This window comes from Populus alba, chromosome 9 (assembly GCF_005239225.2).
Source record: "Populus alba chromosome 9, ASM523922v2, whole genome shotgun sequence".
Taxonomy (NCBI): Eukaryota; Viridiplantae; Streptophyta; class Magnoliopsida; order Malpighiales; family Salicaceae; genus Populus; species Populus alba.
The window spans coordinates 3749245-3768013 of NC_133292.1; the positions used below are offsets into that span (position 1 = coordinate 3749245).

Consider the following 18769-nt stretch of genomic DNA (forward strand, 5'->3'; position numbering starts at 1 on the left):
GGGGTCTGGTTGATTCGGTTAAACAAACGCCAAGAGAAACACAAACAAGGTGGGAGAGGTGACAGTGACTGTTGTTTTATACGGCGGCTAGGTGAGATAAGAAAAGTTTTTTCACGATAATTTAATTTAATGCGATTTTTCAAAAAAGGAAATGCGAGGTGAGGTGGGGAGAATTCCAGCTAATATTAGGGATGTAAGAAAAATTCGCCTAATCTATAATATTGGTAATATTTAACCCAATTTTATTTGTTAAGATCAAATAATATAAATATTATAAATAATAATAAATTAAAAATTTTAATAAATAGATATTGTGAGTCGGTGTGGATTGAAATTTTTAAAACCCGCTTAACATGTATAATTTAACATAAATAATCTAGTTTTTGGTATAAATAAGTTTTTTCTTCTCTTTTCATTTCTTTTTTATTTACATTCTTCACGCTCATAACCCTCGTAGCCGACTCCCATTCTCTTTAATCTTTCCCTTCAATTCTCTCTTTTATACTTCATATACTTTTAATTAATTATCAAGTTTTTGTCTCATACTTGTATAATTGATCTTCTTTGCAAGCAATGAACTTAAAATTTCTTTTGAAGTTTGATATAATAAGTGAAAATACATTTTATAATTCATATTGAACTTTTATTTTTTTAGTCAAATCACAAGTTCAAAGATACTTTTATAATTTTTTGCTACTAATGTCTTTGTATCATATTGCACATAAATATTTGATAAAATATTTGATTATAATTTTTATTTTTACAAGGAAACTATGATATTTTTTAAATTATCCTTAATATATGCATTTCAAGGTCTTATATAGTTTAAGTAGTTTATAACCTAGTAATTTTTTTAAAATCATAGAAAAATAAGGGAATTAGTATGATTAATCCATGAATATCAGTAATATCCAAAAACAATTAGCTTGACTTGATATATCCAACCCGTTCAGGCACCAAAAAATTTTGAAATATATATTTTTTATGTTTTTTAAAAAATAAATAAAGTGAGAGAAAAGTTGGAAGAGAAGAAAAATTTATTAGAGAAAAAAAACACATTTTTTAAAGTAAACAAACCACGCCATTGAAGATGATAAGAATAATTAAGGGATTATTTAATTAACTTTGTACTATAAAAAGTAATTAGTTAATTTTGACAAATCACAATGGACTTAGTTATTATCACTTTCCTTTGTGTTTTTTTCCCCATGTTGATAATTGTTTTCCTTTTATGTATTGCAAGTCTAAACACATAATAGAGAAACAATTAAGTATATGTCATGTATATTTGGGATAACAGGAAGATAAAACGTTGTTTTAATTTTGTCAATTAATTAAGTCTCCTAGTGCTAAAAACTAAGGCATGTAGTGATATCTTTTTAAAATTATTTTTCAATTAAAAATACATTAAAATAATATTTTTGTATTTTATATTTATTTTTTAAAATTAAAACTATAAAAAAAATTAATTTAATATTTTTTCACACATAAAAAAATTAAAAAAACAAGTTGAACGTTGAAAAAAAACGCACTCTACACAACTAAAATACTTGACGTCGTGGTCAATGACAAGCAAGTCTCAAGATAGACAAGGTGTGCACGACACAGCCTAGCCATCTACGACCCTTGGACTAGGCAATTTGCTGAAGATGTTGAGAAATGTCAAGAACAGAACATGAAATGGCCTGACTTTTCACACCATTGATCAAAGGGCACACGTGAAGATCCGAGGGCTTTTTTTTTTTTTTTTTAATAAATATAAATGTTCAAACTAATTTATGTATACCTTAACTAATTTTACGGGTTATGAAGTTAATGACTGCATAAACCTCTAGTTATAATTATATTAGTAATTATTATACTCGAACTTGAAATTATAGAAAAATAAAATTTTTAGCCTTAAATTTTTATTATTGAAGCAGCTATTAGATGGTAGATGGTTGATAGCTATTTTTAATTCCTAGACACTTGATAATTCTTAAAAAAAATATAATCTCACCAATCCGATTCCTGGAAAAAAGAAGGGAAAAAGAAGAGAAAAAAAAAAAAAAGCCCTGACTAGCAGACGCAATGGCATGTTATTTAATTGACTGCTAAAAATAATCTTAAAAAAGATTTCATGATCCCACATCGAGATCCATTTTTTATTTATTTATTTTTTCTGTCTTTTTTCTATAGGACTGTTCCATGGACAGGAATGGATTCATGTGATGACTTGTCGCTATTATAAACTTTGAGCTTACATTTATATTGGTTTTTTGGAAGCGATCACAGCCATAATTAAGCCATCCACTATGATATTATATAATTGCAAGAAATTCTTTTTTTTTAATAATTTCTTTTTATTTGATATTTATTCTCTTATAGATTCATCACTAGGTTGTATAAATAACACACTTAATACATATTCTAGAACATTTATGTGTGTGAATGTATATACGATTTAGTATAAATACGTTGTTAAACCACTTTATAAATATTCAAAATCATTTAAGAAAAGTATGGTTATTCAAATGAAATAGGAGATTAATGAATTTTAATTTGAAAAAATTACTCTTTAATTATTATAATAGAATAACTTGCGAAACACTTGTAAACATTGTGACCCGACTCATGTCGAATAATATAAAACAAATGAATATCTGGAATCTAGAGAACGAATGAGAGAGCATTGACAACCATGTATGTATTATATATATTAAAGAACTCTAAAAGATGTGGGGAAAGTGTTGTAGCTTCCCCACGTCTTTTAATTATACTTATATATAATAATAATTATTATTATTATATTATAATATATATTATTTTTTGTTTTCATTTTTTTTCCTGTATTTGTTTTGGTTTTTTATGCCTTTATGGGTTTTTTTGGCTTCTTTCTTAATTTTTTTTTTAATTTTTTTTGTTTAATTTAGTTTGTTAATTGATCCCGAGTTTGACGGGTTAACCTGGTTTGACGAGTTAACTGAATATTTTATTTTTTTTGTTTTTTTCTTTTTAATTAATTTTTTTCATTTAGTTTAGTTTGTTAATGTTAAATTTCTTTCTATTTAATTATCAGACTTTCATGACACGTATTTCAAGCTTAACAAGTTAACCCGGTTAATTATGGGTTAACCCGTCAATTTTTTTTTTCTATTTAGTTATTAAACTTTTTTGATGCGAATCTAATGTGTTGACGGGTTATCCTGGTTTGAAAGGTTAATAAAAACTCTAAAACGTGTAGCTTTTTCACTGTAGCTAAAGCTTCTTTTTTTTTTGTTTTTTCTTCTATGGCATTTTTTTTTTTGGTTTTTTTTTCTATAGCAGTTTTTCCTTCTTTTTTTTCCTCGCTTTTGTTTCTTCTGTTTTTTACATATAATGTATCACTGTGCACACATTAAAACACTTGACTTTTTTTTTCTTTTTTTTTCCCGTTTTGCCCATGGGTTTTTTTTTTGCTTTTTTCTCTGTGCTTTTTTTTTTTCTTTTCATGAATTTTTTTTGTTTAATTTAGTTTGTTAATGTGAAAAAAAAAATTTAATTTAGTTATCATACTTTTATTGCACGGATCTTGGTTTTTTTTATATATTAAGCTGGTTGAGAATTTAGCTATGGATTAAAGAAAAAACACTATGGATTACTATAGTGTTTCCCTTATATGATTTTTGTTTGGCTGCAGTGTTTCCTCCACATGTTTATTTTTTAAATTATCTTTGTTAAATTTTTTTTTTAATATTGAGTTGGTTGAGCTTTAGCTTTCCCAACGTTTTTTCATTATAATTGTTATTATATTGTATTGTATTGTATGACTGTTTTTTTTTCTTTTGTTTTTTATTTTTAATTTTTTTGTTTGATTTAATTTGTTAATGTTAATTTTTTTTATTTAGTTATCATATTTTCATAATACGAATCTCGGGTTTGATGGATTAACCTGATTTGACGAGTTATTTTTTTCATTTAGTTTAGTTTGTTAAAGTTAATTTTCTTTCTATTTAATTATCAGACTTTCATGACATGTATCCTGGACTTGATGGGTTAACGTGGTTTGATAGGTTAACCTGGTTAATTCTGGGTAAACCCGTCATTTTTTTTTTTCTATTTAGTTATCAAACTTTCATAACGCAAGTCCTAGGTTTTATGGGGTAGCCTGGTTTAAAGGGTTAACCCAATTAATTCAATTTCTTTTTCTTTTTCTTTTTCTTCATTAGTTTTTTTTTTTCTGTTGATTTTTTTTCTTTGTTTTTTTAATTAATCTATTTAATTATCACACTTTTATGACTTAATATTATAAATATTACTCTTAGGTCAGGCGTTGCAACCAAACCCAAGATTCTTGGGTATAATTTTGCAGAAAAACCCAAGATTTTTAAATTTTTATTTTTTTAATATTTTTTATATAAAAAAAAAATTACCTGCGGCATCGCGCGGGTATGAATGCTAGTATATATATATGCGCCGTCGCGTTCCTTTAGGACCAGCACAGTTTCAGCTGGCGCATGTGACCAGCGTCAAGGACAGCTAAGTGTATTTAAAAGTATGTATTTAAAATTATAATAAAAATTGTTTTTTATTTTAAAATATATTAAATAATAATTTATTTATTTGCCATCGTAATGATGTTTGGACCGCAATGAAAAAAAGGTCTGAACAACCAGCTATAATATAAAAGAATAAGAGGTGTGGGTTATAATATATATATATATATATATATATATATATAAGATATTTTTTATTTATTTTCAACTAATATATTAGACTTCAACCATCATGACCAATTACCATAAACTAATTCGCGTGGCCAGGCTATTGTAAAATAGGTGTGGGTTACTGTGGATTATAATAATAGATTTATATTTTTGTTCTTAAAAAAAATAATCAATTGAACTAGCTTAGAGGGGTAGATTTGTATTTTCACAGATTCATTTGTCAATATAGAGTTGTTGAGGGGTATCTTTATTGTACAATGAATTTATTTTAATACCCTTGAAAGCAAAATATCACTTAGCTATAGTCAAGGGCATTCTTGGTTTTTTAATTTTTTTTAAAGCATAATGTATTGGCTCTATTGTCATTGGAATCAAAATTCTTAAAGTATCTCTGTGGGGACAAATTCATCATTTCATAATGGTTTTTTAGCAATAACTATTTGATCTCAATGGTGTTGTTATTTTTTAATACATAAAACTAAAAAAGACAAGCTGCTATAACATGTTATTGTTGCCTTCATGCAGCATATGTGGTTGACTCTTGCGGTAGAAAAAATTATTTTGCCGTGTTATTTGGTATGTCTCGGTATTCTCTTTCCTCATAAACAATGTGTATATGGTGATTATATATGATTTGATGTAAATTTAATATTTTTTCCCTTTCATTTTTTTCTCTTCTACCTTGGTTTGCACACTTCTCATGAAAAAAATCACATTAGCTCTTAGATCTCTTTTCGTTTTGGATTCAATTCATATTCTTTTAATTGCAATGAATTGTTTTATTTGAAAAAAATCACTTTAAATTGAAAGATTTTTTCAATTTTCTCCTCAATCAATTTCTCAACTCTCAAATTCGATCCCATTCCTTTTTATTTTTTTCTAAGATGACTTATAAATCTTATTTATTTATTACGATTTCATCCTTGCTTTTTCTTTTTATTTTTGGTCTTTATTTTTTTTATTGTTTTTTTTTAATTTTATCATTCAAAATCAAATTAGTTTTGAATTGAGCTCTTGCTTAAGCTCAAGTCTGGGATTTCACAAGTTACAAGATTAATCTTGATTTAGAGGATTTGTTTGGGTGTGCTTGGTTTTTCATGTTATTAAATCGAGATTATTTTATTTTTGTATATATTATTAGATTAATCAAACTTATCAAACTCAATGACCTGAGTCTCAAATTTCTTTTGCTTATGTAGAAATCCTAGTGTCGCCTTAACTATTATTTTAGGATGAAAAATTTGTTCAACCCCAAGGTGTTGCACCAACCACTTGACCATCAAAATAGATTTACTCAAGTTTTTTTTTTGTTTTTTTTAAATTAATTTTATATTTTTTTACTTTTGACCTTTAATATTTGGTTCTTTATAATTGGGTTTTTTAGGGTTCCATGGTTTTATCATTATCCAATACCCATGTTGCAAGTTTCACATGATAACCATAGTTAATCCAAGTCAATCCAATGTGTCGTTATCTTAATATTTTTTTTAAAAAACATGTTGTCCAATATATCATCATTTAAATATTTAAAAAGCTTTTTTGCTAGTGCGAATGAAATTTTTGACTTTTTAATATCTTTATATTTTTTTTAGATTGAAAGAAAATAATTAAATAACACGGGTAAAAAAAAACCAAATTAGTTTTCACTAAAAATAAATTATTACATGAAAACTAGAGCCTAGAAGACGCAAGATCCCTCGGAGTCTTTGCAAAGTCCCTGTAACATTGATTATTTTCATGATATTTCGTTCTATCTCTCTATATATTTCGAGTAGTGTTCTATAAACAAATTTTTTATATGATTTCTCTGTATACAAACACATGTTACAGACATTGTTTTATGAAAGATCAGTTAAGTCAATTAACAAGACTGACATTTTACCATTGATCATATGTTCAAACATAAGTTTATATAAATAAATTTAGTCTGAGAAAATATCTGTATATCACTTTTTCTATATTTCTCAATTTCATATATACCCTCCTAGTTCTTACAGAAAAATAAATTGAGGCATTAGATTATGATGTGTTGGGAGCTTTGATTGATGGAGTCTTGCTGCAAATAGAAGGTATGTGATGCGCTTTTCTTGCCCCAGTTAATTCATAGTTATTACAACTACTTTAGGTTCAATTTGATGCAAGGTCTAGAATATGGATCGGTTGTATTAATCTGATTAATAAAAAATATTTTTTTAAAAAATAATATTGTGCTGAAAAATAATATTTTTTAAAACAATTAATAATTTTTTAATTTGTTTATAAATTAACTTGTCAAGTCAATTACATGTTGAATTTTTTTGAAACTTAGTTTATGATATGGACGAGTTTACCTGTGCCAAGTCAACTTATCAAGTTGGGGCTAGGTTTAATAATAGTGGATGAAAATGTTTTTTTAAATTTCAAATAATTATCTTTTTTATTTTACAATTATCAATACATGTAAAATAACTTGTTTTTTTTAGTTTTTTTTTTAATTTCATCCTATTTTTTTATTTAATCCCTTTGTGGTTTAATTTTATGAGATAAATTTTTAAATTGTACAGGAAAGATAAAATTAAAAGATAGAGGGATGCAATGTAAACCAAATAGAAAATACTTGGATAATTTTTAAGTTTTTACAATTTTTATTCCAATCCAAAATATTATTTTATTTATTTTTTTAGTGGTTCAAGAGAGGAGAGAGAAACTTGTAGGGAAAAGATGAATAAGAGAGAAAGTTATTGGTTAACCACTAAATAAAAAAACCTTTGTATCAATGATGAGAAAAGTTGAACAGTTTCGTTTGGTTTATTTTAGTTCTTTATAGTGATTTTTTGGGTGTTATGGGATGTTGAATAGTTTTTTCTTTTGGTAAAAACAAACTAAAATTGGGTTTTAGAATATGAAAACATGAATCTTGATGTTCTTATCACTAAATGTGACTGAAAAAAAAAAAAAAAAAGACAAGTAGGCAAGAGGTTAGTTGTAATGATAAGTGACATACCTTAAGAAAAATACAGGAAAAGACGACGTGTTGTTCACTCTTAATGGAAATAAAACCAAGCGCAGACCTAGGTTTTTTTTATCAAGGTTAGACATCTAGGTTTGACTCATCAATGCTTAACCTCTTTTATTTTTTTACTTTTTTAATATATTTTTACCTGTTTTAAGTTGTAAGATATTTCAAAGAGTTAGTTTGATTTGTATTAATTTCTTTCCTTTTATATTTTAATATAAGAATTAATTGTATTTATATGAATTTTTTATAAAAATAAAAATTATTTGTTATCAACAACAACATTTAACCGCTAAAATAAATTAAATAAAAATGTTTAAAATAAAACAATACTTGAAGTAAAACATTTGAATACACAACTATTTTTTATTTCTATTATAAAAATCAACCCTTTAATTTAATATTTTTTAAGTGTTAATAACTTTTTTTGGACTTATCTGTTTATATATTTATTAGTTTATTTATAAAGAATAAAGAATATTTATTTTTTAATTACAACAATATAACACATGGGAGCATATTCATAATGTTTTTTTTTTCATGTTAAAAAATTTACTTGAAATCTTATTTGCAATGCAAATAACATGTTGTAAACAACATGCTTTCGTTTATGAATTTTAAAAAAATATAAAATTTCTAAATAAATTTACAATATCAAAACATTTATTATTACAAACAAATTAACTTTGAGTTGTATACCGTTTTTTAATAAAACTAGAATAAATACAACCACTGTGAATCAAATTCATTATACAAAGTGAATTTTTCATGTTAGAATGTTGCGGGGGTTATTTTTTAAAAATATTTTTTATTTAATTTATTTAAATAAATTTATTTTTTATATTTATACATCAAAATAATTTAATAATAAATAAATAATTTTTTAAAAAAAACAAACATGGTTTTATATTCCATTGCCCTGATTAAGAAATTCTGTTTATTTTTATGTTTTAAAAATATATTTTTTAAAAATTTTAAATTATTTTGATATACTAATATAAAATTTTTTCAAAAAAAATAAAACAAATTTTATTTTAATATATTTTTAAATAAAAAATAACTCAATAATACTCTTAGACAAACTGGTCAGCCACAGGCCAACAGCTACAATAAAACCAGCAGCAAAAAGAATCAAAGAGTTAGGGGGGAAAAAGTGAAGGTAAAATAAATCAAGCCAAACAGAAATGCAACAAATTCAGGATCAAAGAAAGAAGAAGGTGTTAGTAAGTTGCTTCAAACAAATTGGGCGATGTACAGTTTCGTGCATATTGGTTTTGCTAACTCAATTTGCTCTGACTTTAGTCCTCCACTTCTTCCCTGCTTCCTCTCTACTCGTCCAACTGACACTCTCAGGTCTCTCTCTTCACATATTTTGTATTGCATGAGTTTTTTTATTTTATTTTACTTGAAGACTTGAAACCTTGTTTGGTTTTTGACAGTTGTGGTGCTAGTGTTTGTTTTGGGATTAGGGAGATGGTGCAGGCGGATTGTTGGAGTGTATGCATCCGCTCCAGCTCTCGTTTTCTTTAATCTAATCTTTGTTTGGGCTGTCTATATCTTCATTGTCAGACAAGGTGATTGCATTTTTACCTTTTCTTTGTTTCATTACTAGTTCATAATCTTCTGGGGTTTTGGGTTTTGAATTGTTGAAGCAAAATTTTTGTCGTGTTTGTGGGCTATATCCCTTCTATCTTTATAGTGAAAGAATTCATATCTGCACAGGCACAATTGCTATTAAATTTATCGAGTTTCATTACTTAGTTTTCGGGTTTAGGACAACTTGGAGAAATTGGTTTTATGTCAAAAATTAATGTTGAGAGCTGAAGGATGGATTTTTAAAAAAGAAGCTAAATGCTGTTGGAATGTGTAAGGGACTGGGTTTATATGAGCTAAAGTTGGAATAGGTATAATATCAGAACCATCAAGTTCAGGGGCGGTTCACAGCAGCAACTTTGGTAATGTCAGTAGCAAGTTTAGGGTTTTAAAGGAAACTCTTCCAGAGTTTTTAGGATAGAGAATGTAATATAAATTCTAACAGGAATGTATTCAAGTTTTGGGGAAAAAAAGGAAACCCGTTAGGTTTCACAGTGAAGGATAGCTGAATGTCCCATTGGCATCATGGCTGGAGTTAGGATTGCACCGAAAATCCCAATTCAAGCCAAAAGCTTCAGACTTCCTTTTTTTAACTTCACTTCATCGAAGGAGGCTTTATAAGCCTGCATAAATGTTCTAAACAATCTTGACACTATAAAGATTTGTATTCCAAAGTTTGACCACCTGACTATCTGGGGTGTTTAGGGAAAAAAATGCAAAGACTTTAGGGAGAAGGCAGGGATGTGGGGTTCAGGTTCATGCTTATGACTAAGCCTGCCATATGAAGTGCTACAAATGGGATAGTTGATGTATATGAACTAATAGTGGTGATTGTGTGGGAATAAATCCAATTTTATATTTACTGAAACTAACTCTTAAAATTGTTAGCTGATTCTTGCAAGTTTATGACTTCCTTGTTGTCCTTGTTTTGCAGCCATTCCATATTTCATCAGTATTGTGTTCAACATAGAGGTTACCCTGCTCATTCTTGGTGTATGTAGGTTGTTTTCTCTCTCTCTATCCCCCACATAGTTTCACCTCTTATATTTATCTGGGACAGGGGAAGAAATTTTCTATCTGAAGTTTTTCTGGTCATCTGATCATCAAGCCGTGTGTTCTTAATCGCAGTATCCTATCAAGTGATCCTGGTTTGGTAACTCATGGATCTTCAGATGCGAACAAGCTCATTGAAACTAAAGCTTTTGGAGTTGAAGCTCATAATGAGGTTATAAATTTTAACTGAACTACAAATGAAAGGAACTTCACCTGAGAGGAGATCATTTTTTTTTAACTTAGGAGGAACTAGAGACTTAACCAAGGGGTATATTGTATGGGCTACTTGCAATTTCATTTTATTTTATAATCTTGAATTCATCAAGATTTCTGTTACCATGTCTGTCTTAGCTACTCCTTTCCCGTTTATTTTTATTTTTTAGTTTCAATAACTCAAAAGGAGATGTGATAGCTTTGTGTTTATTTATTTATATTTGCCTCTCAATGCAGACAGAAACATTCTTTCAAGGAAATGTAATGGTTTGATAGGTCCAAGTAGCAAAAAGCTGGACAAAATGCTTTCAATATAATGTATCTTGATCATCAATAATTTAATGTTTCTTTTGGCTCCGTACTAGTGTTGCTTTATATAAATCTGGAGCTCTCAGTTTCTCCATTAACATCCAATCACGCATTACTCAACTAGATTAAGCTGGTGGGCATTTCTTTGTTTGAGCTTTTAAAGTATATTCCTTCACATTTACATGCCAGTATATTCTTTGGACTGTTATTGTTCATTGGTTTTTCTGACCCCTGGCTCTTATTTGGTCCTTCTTCTCTTCTTTTGTTCTTCTTTTTCTCCCCTTCTCCCCTTCTTCTGTTCTTCTTTTCTCCCTAACTCTTAACTTATTTCAAACTTTGATATTCAGTCACCACTTTCAAACTACTTCATGTTTCCAGCTCAATTCATGCATGTTTCCATCTCAATTCATGCTTTACTGTTGCTTTGTAATGGGATGGTGCCTTTTCTATCACAGGGTTCTGCTCTGCTCAAGAGGGTGAGGTATTGTAAGAGTTGCAAAGCATATATAAAAGGATTTGATCACCATTGTCCTGCTTTTGGTAACTGTATAGGTAATTCTTATCTGATCCATGCAATTTCGAATGTAACTTATCCATCATTTTGTTAAATTGATAAGAATACTGTGTCTCTCTTGTCAAAGATCTGTTAGTTTATACACTTTGGAACTTTTTAATCCTTAATGTCACTACACTGTGCAGGACAGAATAATTATGTCCTCTTCATGATTCTTCTAGCTGGATTCCTTACCACCGAAGCTTCTTACATTGTTTGCTTGTCCCAGTGTAAGCTCATGCCTCCTTGATCTTGTATGGAATTGTACTTGTATTTCCTATACATTTTATGTCTCAAATTATGATGATTACAGTTTTTTGACCATCCCTAAGGATAGATCATGGGTCAATAATTCAGATAGATGAGCATGCTGGGTTTAGGGTGTAAACTCATCTAATCTGCTTATTTCCGTATCCCTTATTCAGTTTCCAGAGGATCCCAGATTCTAGGTGGAACTTGGTTTGAGGTAAGTAATCGTACAGCAAATGTTACTTTTACTGTTTATTGTCTTATGATTCTAAAGTTCTTTTAAGGAAGCCACTAGTGCCTCTGCTGCTTATGCATTTATGTATGTGATCCTTGGTAGACTGATCTAGCTGGCAGCTTGGTTGTTAGCACAATGTTATTCTCTCTTCTCCAAGTGATATGGCAGGTTTCCTACATGTTTCATCTAATTTTTCATTCTGTTATTTTCCTAAAGCTGTAGTAACAGAAAATGAAAAGAGCAGCTTCACATTTATAAATAACATTTTTTGTTTTGTAAATGTAGGGGGTGTTCTTCACATGGCATCTGTATTGTATATGCTTCAACATCAGGACTGACGAATGGGTAAGTTCATCTGTGATGCTATAAAAGAGAAAGTTCCTGATTTAAAAGTGCAACAATAGGACAGCAAATTTTGTGTCAGAGTTGTGTATCTGTGTGTGAAGGAAAGAATAGGGACTGAGTATTCAGCTCTATACCCTGTAGGTTTCTAAATAAACAAGTTCTAATTGAGTTGCCCACCTCTCTGACTAAACAAGTTCTAATTGAGTTGCCCACCTCTCTGACTAACATATAGTTTGAAATAGAAAAAATAACCTGAGAGTAAATTGTTAGTTAAACATGTTCAGTTGAAGCTTGGCAATTTTCTGACTGATATATGGAAATGCTTTCTAAAGTACACTGTTCATTTTGCAATATAGATATTTATGATTAATGCATCCTTCTTCAGATAAACTGGAAGAAATACCCAGAGTTTCAATTTGTCATTCAATCCCAACCAGGTATATATGTTTCTCAATATTGTTACGGGTGATTAATATCCATAGCCTCGTGTGTAATTTGAGTTTTATCTTCCTGATCCAGGGGAAAGCTTTACTAGGGTTATGTTCAAAAATCCATATGATAATGACTATCTTCAAAATGTGAAGGAGTTTTTATCAATAAACTGCTGATAGTGCATCGATGCATGTTTTTCTATGTGGAGGCGTGCCCACTTCCTCTCAGTGTTCTTAACTGAGATCCTGAGGTTTTGAACTCTAGTATTCATGCATATACTAGCTGGAGACTGGAGGAGATACGGATTGGAGTTTCACTAATTAAAGTTCTTGGCTGCTAAGGGGAGATCAGTTTGCTTACATATTGAGTTGATATCCTTCAACCAATGCACAGACTGATGTAACACTAGAGTAGAACCTCCATGCATATGTTCTTTGAGAGAATCAACAGAACGATGTCTTGACAAACCCTATATTGCTAAATTATAATGTTATAAAAGTTCATATTTCTTTTTATCATATGTTCTATGATTAAATTTTTGCTTTAAAATTGATGACACAGCTTAGGGGATGCTACCCATGCCAATCTTTTTTACAAGTCTTCCTCGGGAATTATTTTCCTTGAATTCTTGGAGCGAATGTGGCCTTTAGCTAGAAATCTCAATGGCCTTGATCTCGGGCTACTTTTCCTCCTTGAGAATGGTCACAGTAAGCACACCAATCTCCATGCTGGCTTTCACCTGATCCATCTTTGCTTTCTCAGGCAACCTGAACCTCCGTGAAAATTTGCCGCTGCTCCTCTCAATTCCTTAAAATTCGATGCCACTTAACATTCCTTTCCTTCCACCTGTTCTTTGCTCCTCTCTCCACCGATTTGCAGGATTCTACCTTCTTCCACCTTCACTTTCACCTCCTCGTTCTTTAACCCCGGGAGGTCAGCTTTGAAAATGTGAGTTTCTGGAGTTCTTTCCAATCGATTCTTGCTTTGACAAAAGATGATGCTTCCTGTGTTGAGGCAGGAACATTGGCCAATGTGGCCCTCGAAAGGATCCCAAATGTCTAGAGAAAACGGATCGAACACATTGGTCCTTCGGCTGCCGAAGAAGCTAGGAATGAGGGATGCCATGCTTGAACTAGTGAGAAATTGTATGCTTTGCTTCGATCTGTTCACGATAAGAATGATTGGTTAGAACAAGCTACATATAGGGGGTGAGATGAGGCTTCTAGCATGAAGCAGTGAATTCATGCTTTTCGGAACTATTCATGTAATTGATACACTGTGCACTATAATTGCACTATTCAGTGAACAGTTTTATTACATCAATTTTTTTTCCTGTGTTATTTTTTAACAGCTACACTATAATTGCACTGTGTGAACAGTGCAATTATATAAATTTTTTTTATTGTTAATTTTTTTAATAAAAAAACTAGTTTAAATTGAATTAAATTTATTCGTACTATGATGGGAATATTTTTTTTTTCTTGAAAAACTAGTATAGAGTGAATTAAATTTACTTGCATTGTAATATCAATTTTATACTTGATAATATTTTATCTAATTTTATTACACGCTCAAAAGATTATGAAAACTGTAATTCTTATCGGATGAATTTTTATACGTAATAGAATTATATTATTTATTTCATGATGTAATATGAGTAATTAATTCTACAATATTTAAATTTAAAACCATCAATATTAATATAAATATTTTTAAATTATTTTATAACCTCAATTTTAAAAGCATTCTTAACCAAACATATTAAATTATTATTTTTTCAACCTCAATTTTAACCACAGTTTTAACCAAACACCTATTTTTTGAAAACAACATCAACTAAAAGTGCTTTTTATAAAACAACTTTTTTCAAACCACAACCACAACAGCTACCACAATACCAAACACCCTAAAAAATCAAGAAAAAGAAAGAACATTCCTGTACTTCGTTGCTCCATCCCTTGAATCATAACGAGCTATGTTCTCCAGTCTTATAATTTCTCAGGTGTAGATCCCTGATAATACAACACAAAAAAGATGAGGGAGAGAGAGAATAAGCAACTTGATTGGGCCTTGGCCCAACCGAGTCCAACACACTTGGTTATGCCATGACTCCACTTAGCTTCAACTCTCTTCTTTTCTTTACTCTTTAATTTCTTAGGTTAGTATTAATATATTGGCTCGCGCTTCGCAGCAAGTTGATATTGATTTAAAAAATATATATATAAGAAAAATATTAAGCGTATAGAGACTGTTTTAAGAGCATTGGGTCTAACAGTCATGCCAGACCCACTGACTTATATCTAGCAACTATGTCAGATCCATGACATTTGGGCCTGACGTAGATGTCAAACCCAAGTATCTTGGGTTTATGAGATTTCCCTGTTCTCTACCCTAATGGAGATATCTTTTGTTTCACTAAAGAAGAATTGATTAAATCATCTAAAAATTAGAGCGTGAAATAGCAATAAAGTTGTTTAGGTCTGGTGTGATTGCCAAATCCAAGGCTCTTGGACCTGAAAGGGGTTCCAGACCCAAGCTCCTTGGGTCTAGTGTGTTTTCTAGACCCAAACGAATTGGGTTTGGCATCCAAGCCAGACCCAAGGAGCTTGAGTCTGACACCCCATGTTAGACCCAAGCAAAAAAAAAAAAAAAAAAGAACAATTGTGTACTTTAGTTGTCATGAGAGAGAAAATAAAGAAAAAGCACAAAAAATCAATCATCGATGATAATCTAACCATGATATGTCTACACACGTTACACTATGTGCCAGAGAACATAATTGTGCATCTAGTGATACGACGGATGACTAGATTTGACTATCAAAAAGTCTTCTTAATGGCGCGGGCGTCGTCTACTCATTGGGGCATGTGGAATACATATTAGCAGCTTTTCGATTAAAAAATAAAAAAATACAATGTGAAAAATACTAAAACGCCCCTTATGATTCTCTTAATTACACAACATACCATGTAATTTCACTGTTACAATCCACAATAATTTGTGTCTAGAGCTATAGTGGAATCCCTATGCCATTTAACTTTCTTAATAATAATAATCTCATTTATTATTTATAAATAGTATTTACTATGCAAAACTCATTCAAAATGAATCTCTGACTTGGTTATATTATTTATGGTCGCTTATACAGAGCTCCACCCCCTCCTCTCTTCCTCATCCTTTAGCTCAATATAATCTTATTTACTATTCATGAATAGCATTTATTATGCAAAATTTATTCAAAATGGGTCCCGAGTCCTCAAACACGGTCAAACTAGGCTCCATACCCTCCTCTATCTCTTTCTCTCCTCTCTATTCCTCTTCTCTCGTCAGTAGAAAATAGAAAATGTGGCGAGACTATTCATTACAAATAAATAATATCTTTTTAACTCATTCGAGTTACAAGGTAGATTCCTCTCATCTCTCTCCTCTCTTTCTCTTTTTTTCTTTAACACCATTTTACTATTCATAAATACTATTTGATGAATAGTAATACTTACATGATATTATTCATGTATGGTAATATTAATTACTATCATGCATAATACTTTATCTCAGATATTTTCAATATATTTTTCAGATATTTTCAAAGCTATATATTCTCTTATTTTAAGAGAAAGAAAGGGTAAATCCAAAAGATTATTTATCCAAGAACACTACAATTACCAGCTTATTCACCACATAAAGAATACACATCTCTTCTCTATTCTTGAATTTTTACCTCCTTGTCACATGATAGAACAAACTCAAATGTTGACTTAAGTGTCAAAGTATTCCTTGTTCCATGAGAAACTTGTTTTACATGTATAACTATGATCCAAATATCATTGGTCATGAAAAATCAACATTTTTAAATGAATTTTTTTTCTTTAAAGAAGCTAGTGACTGGAACTACTTTGGCATACAAAAAGGCCAAGAAAGTTGACATGTTATTAAACACGGCTGAGCTGATAGATCAGCTTAGTGATTCATCAACCTAAAACCTAGTTCGAAATGAGTTTTAAATTAAACTAAGTGGGAGTTAAAACAATCAAACTTTATCAACTTGACATGACAATCTACAACATGGTTGACTTGATTAAAACTTGGTTTGACTTTTATTTTAATAAAAATTCAAAAAAAGTTATTTTAATTTTTTTAATCTTTATGCAACACTGTTTTAAATCCTAGTCAACCCGTGATCCGATCCTTAGGTCGGGTCATGGGTTTAACTGAATTTAATAACTTTGACTATATTATCATTATCCAAATTAGTACATTTATAAGAAAATAAATTTCTTATAGCCAAATAAAACTTCCATAAAAAAACATAAATTTTGTATCAATTTATATTGCAAGTGATATATGACATCACCACCTATCATATAAGTAAAATAATATCACATAAGAAAATAAGTTTTCTACCGGTTTAATTAATAGTAAAAACCGAGTACCCAATCATTTAAAAAAATAAAAAAGTAAAAAGATAAATATAGTTAACCCTAGTTTATGATCTAATTCACAGTAAGCAGAGAAAAAGACACGTCAAAGAATAATTAAAAAGAACATCACGTCGCTTTAACCCCCAAACTGCAGAAGCCAAACCCTTCACGAAGGATTGAGAAAGGACCCATGCATGAATGCCAAGCTCCACGAATTCTTAATTAGGTGAAGTGTGCTGCTAAACATTATGCTTTCTGCAATTAACAAGACAAAGGAGGCAAGTTGTCTCTCGAGAGTAATAAATTGATCGTCACACGTCTGATTCCAGGCATCATTACATTAACATCCATGGGTCCATGGGAATGGCGTACAAACCATTTCTTCTGCTAACTTAATTAATAGCGTGGGTCTATCACTTATTTTTTAAATAATTTTTTATATTAAAAAACATATTGTTGATTTATTTTTATTTTTAAAAAATTATTTTTGATATTACCACATCAAAATAATTTGAAAATACTAAAAATATATTAATTTGAAATTAATAAAAACATAAAAAAAATTTCAAATTTTTTCAAAAATATTTTTAAAATAAAAAACAAACAGGCCTAGTATTAATGTATTTGTTAAATTGGACTTGGTAGTTTCATCACTTTAATTTCCTGTGAAAGCTAGGGCATAAATATCTGTAATCTACCAATAAATTGCTGTCCAATGAAGTTTTCTATGTGGGTTCTTGATGGAATCCATCTTGGAATCTTCAAAGTTGAAGTAGAAGCTTGCTAATAACGTACAAGCTACAACCACCCTCGCGTTCATGTCATTATTTAAGTTTAATATTGTAGTGTTTCTTTCCTTCTTGTTACTTTTTTTTTCAAATATATTAATTTAGTTTTGATTAATATATAAATTAATCCAGAGATATTTCATGTTATCGAATTCGAGAATATATTAAACATCTTGGCTCCTTTTAAAATGGTCTCTCTAGAATTATTTTTTTCCCTAATCTTGGCTCCTTTTTAAGAAAATTTCCTTGCTCCATGTCTAAATTTTTATGTGATTAGACAAGTAAAGAGTGTTTAATTACTTATCAAATATTTTTTTATTAAAAATTATATTAAAATAATTTTTTTTAAAAAAATATTTTTAACATCAACACATCAAAATAATAATAATAATTTTAAATTTTAAATAATTATAATCCCAAACAAGAGCTAAATTCAAAAGAAACTAATTAAACCAACCCAACTAATCCTCATCCTAAATGATAAAAGCAATACTTAACTTGAGAGACTAACATAAACTTGATGTGATAATATTAATTAATTACCGAATCACTTTATAGAAGTTTCATTATGCTAAAAACTAAACTTATATAACAATATGGCGTTTTATTCTTGTGTTTCATTTACAAGTAAATTGAGAAGAAGCTTTCCAAAAAGTATGATACTGTCTTCTTCACTTTCTGTGCATGCATGGTTATATACTTATCATTTGTAGAAAAAAAATGGTTGGACAAATTCGTAATAAAGCCATTTCTTTTTCCGGTTGATTTTTCTTTTCTTCTACTGAATATTGGCACGTCTTTATTTATTTGGTAATTAGTTCTTTTAATGCTTGTAGGGGAAACCCATTTGTTATGAAACTTAATTTTTGCTTGTATTCCAAAATTCAACGGTTTTTTCCTT

At 29.5% G+C, this 18769-nt stretch overlaps 1 protein-coding gene and 1 pseudogene across 3 annotated transcripts; one reads left to right on the forward strand and one right to left on the reverse strand.

Moving 5' to 3' along the window:
- Positions 1–8778: 8778 nt before the first annotated feature.
- Positions 8779–13177, forward strand: LOC118053732 (uncharacterized). Of its 3 annotated transcripts, none has more exons than XM_035065072.2 (11): positions 8779–9033; positions 9120–9254; positions 10208–10274; positions 10402–10498; positions 11304–11400; positions 11548–11631; positions 11827–11867; positions 11988–12053; positions 12171–12230; positions 12616–12667; positions 12750–13177. In XM_035065072.2, exons 1-11 carry the CDS (start codon positions 8865–8867, stop codon positions 12836–12838), a joined length of 957 nt encoding a protein of 318 aa, XP_034920963.1. In that variant the 5' UTR covers positions 8779–8864; the 3' UTR covers positions 12839–13177. The 3 variants fall into 3 exon arrangements, with proteins under 3 accessions (XP_034920963.1, XP_034920965.1, XP_034920964.1); XM_035065074.2 differs by having other exon boundaries at positions 11988–12049; positions 12750–12839; XM_035065073.2 differs by lacking the exon at positions 11988–12053.
- A 131-nt stretch (positions 13178–13308) lies between these two features.
- On the reverse strand, positions 13309–13876 carry LOC118053790 (18.2 kDa class I heat shock protein-like; annotated as a pseudogene).
- Between the last annotated feature and the right edge of the window lie 4893 nt (positions 13877–18769).

What these genes read in the sequence shown, in the direction of transcription:
- LOC118053732 (XM_035065072.2), top strand. Translation starts at nt 8,865, where the DNA reads ATGCAACAAATTCAGGATCAAAGAAAGAAGAAGGTGTTAGTAAGTTGC. An exon ending in CGTCCAACTGACACTCTCAG is followed by an intron (nt 9,034 to 9,119) that starts GTCTCTCTCTTC and finishes GGTTTTTGACAG; the next exon opens with TTGTGGTGCTAGTGTTTGTT. An exon ending in CTCATTCTTGGTGTATGTAG is followed by an intron (nt 10,275 to 10,401) that starts GTTGTTTTCTCT and finishes TCTTAATCGCAG; the next exon opens with TATCCTATCAAGTGATCCTG.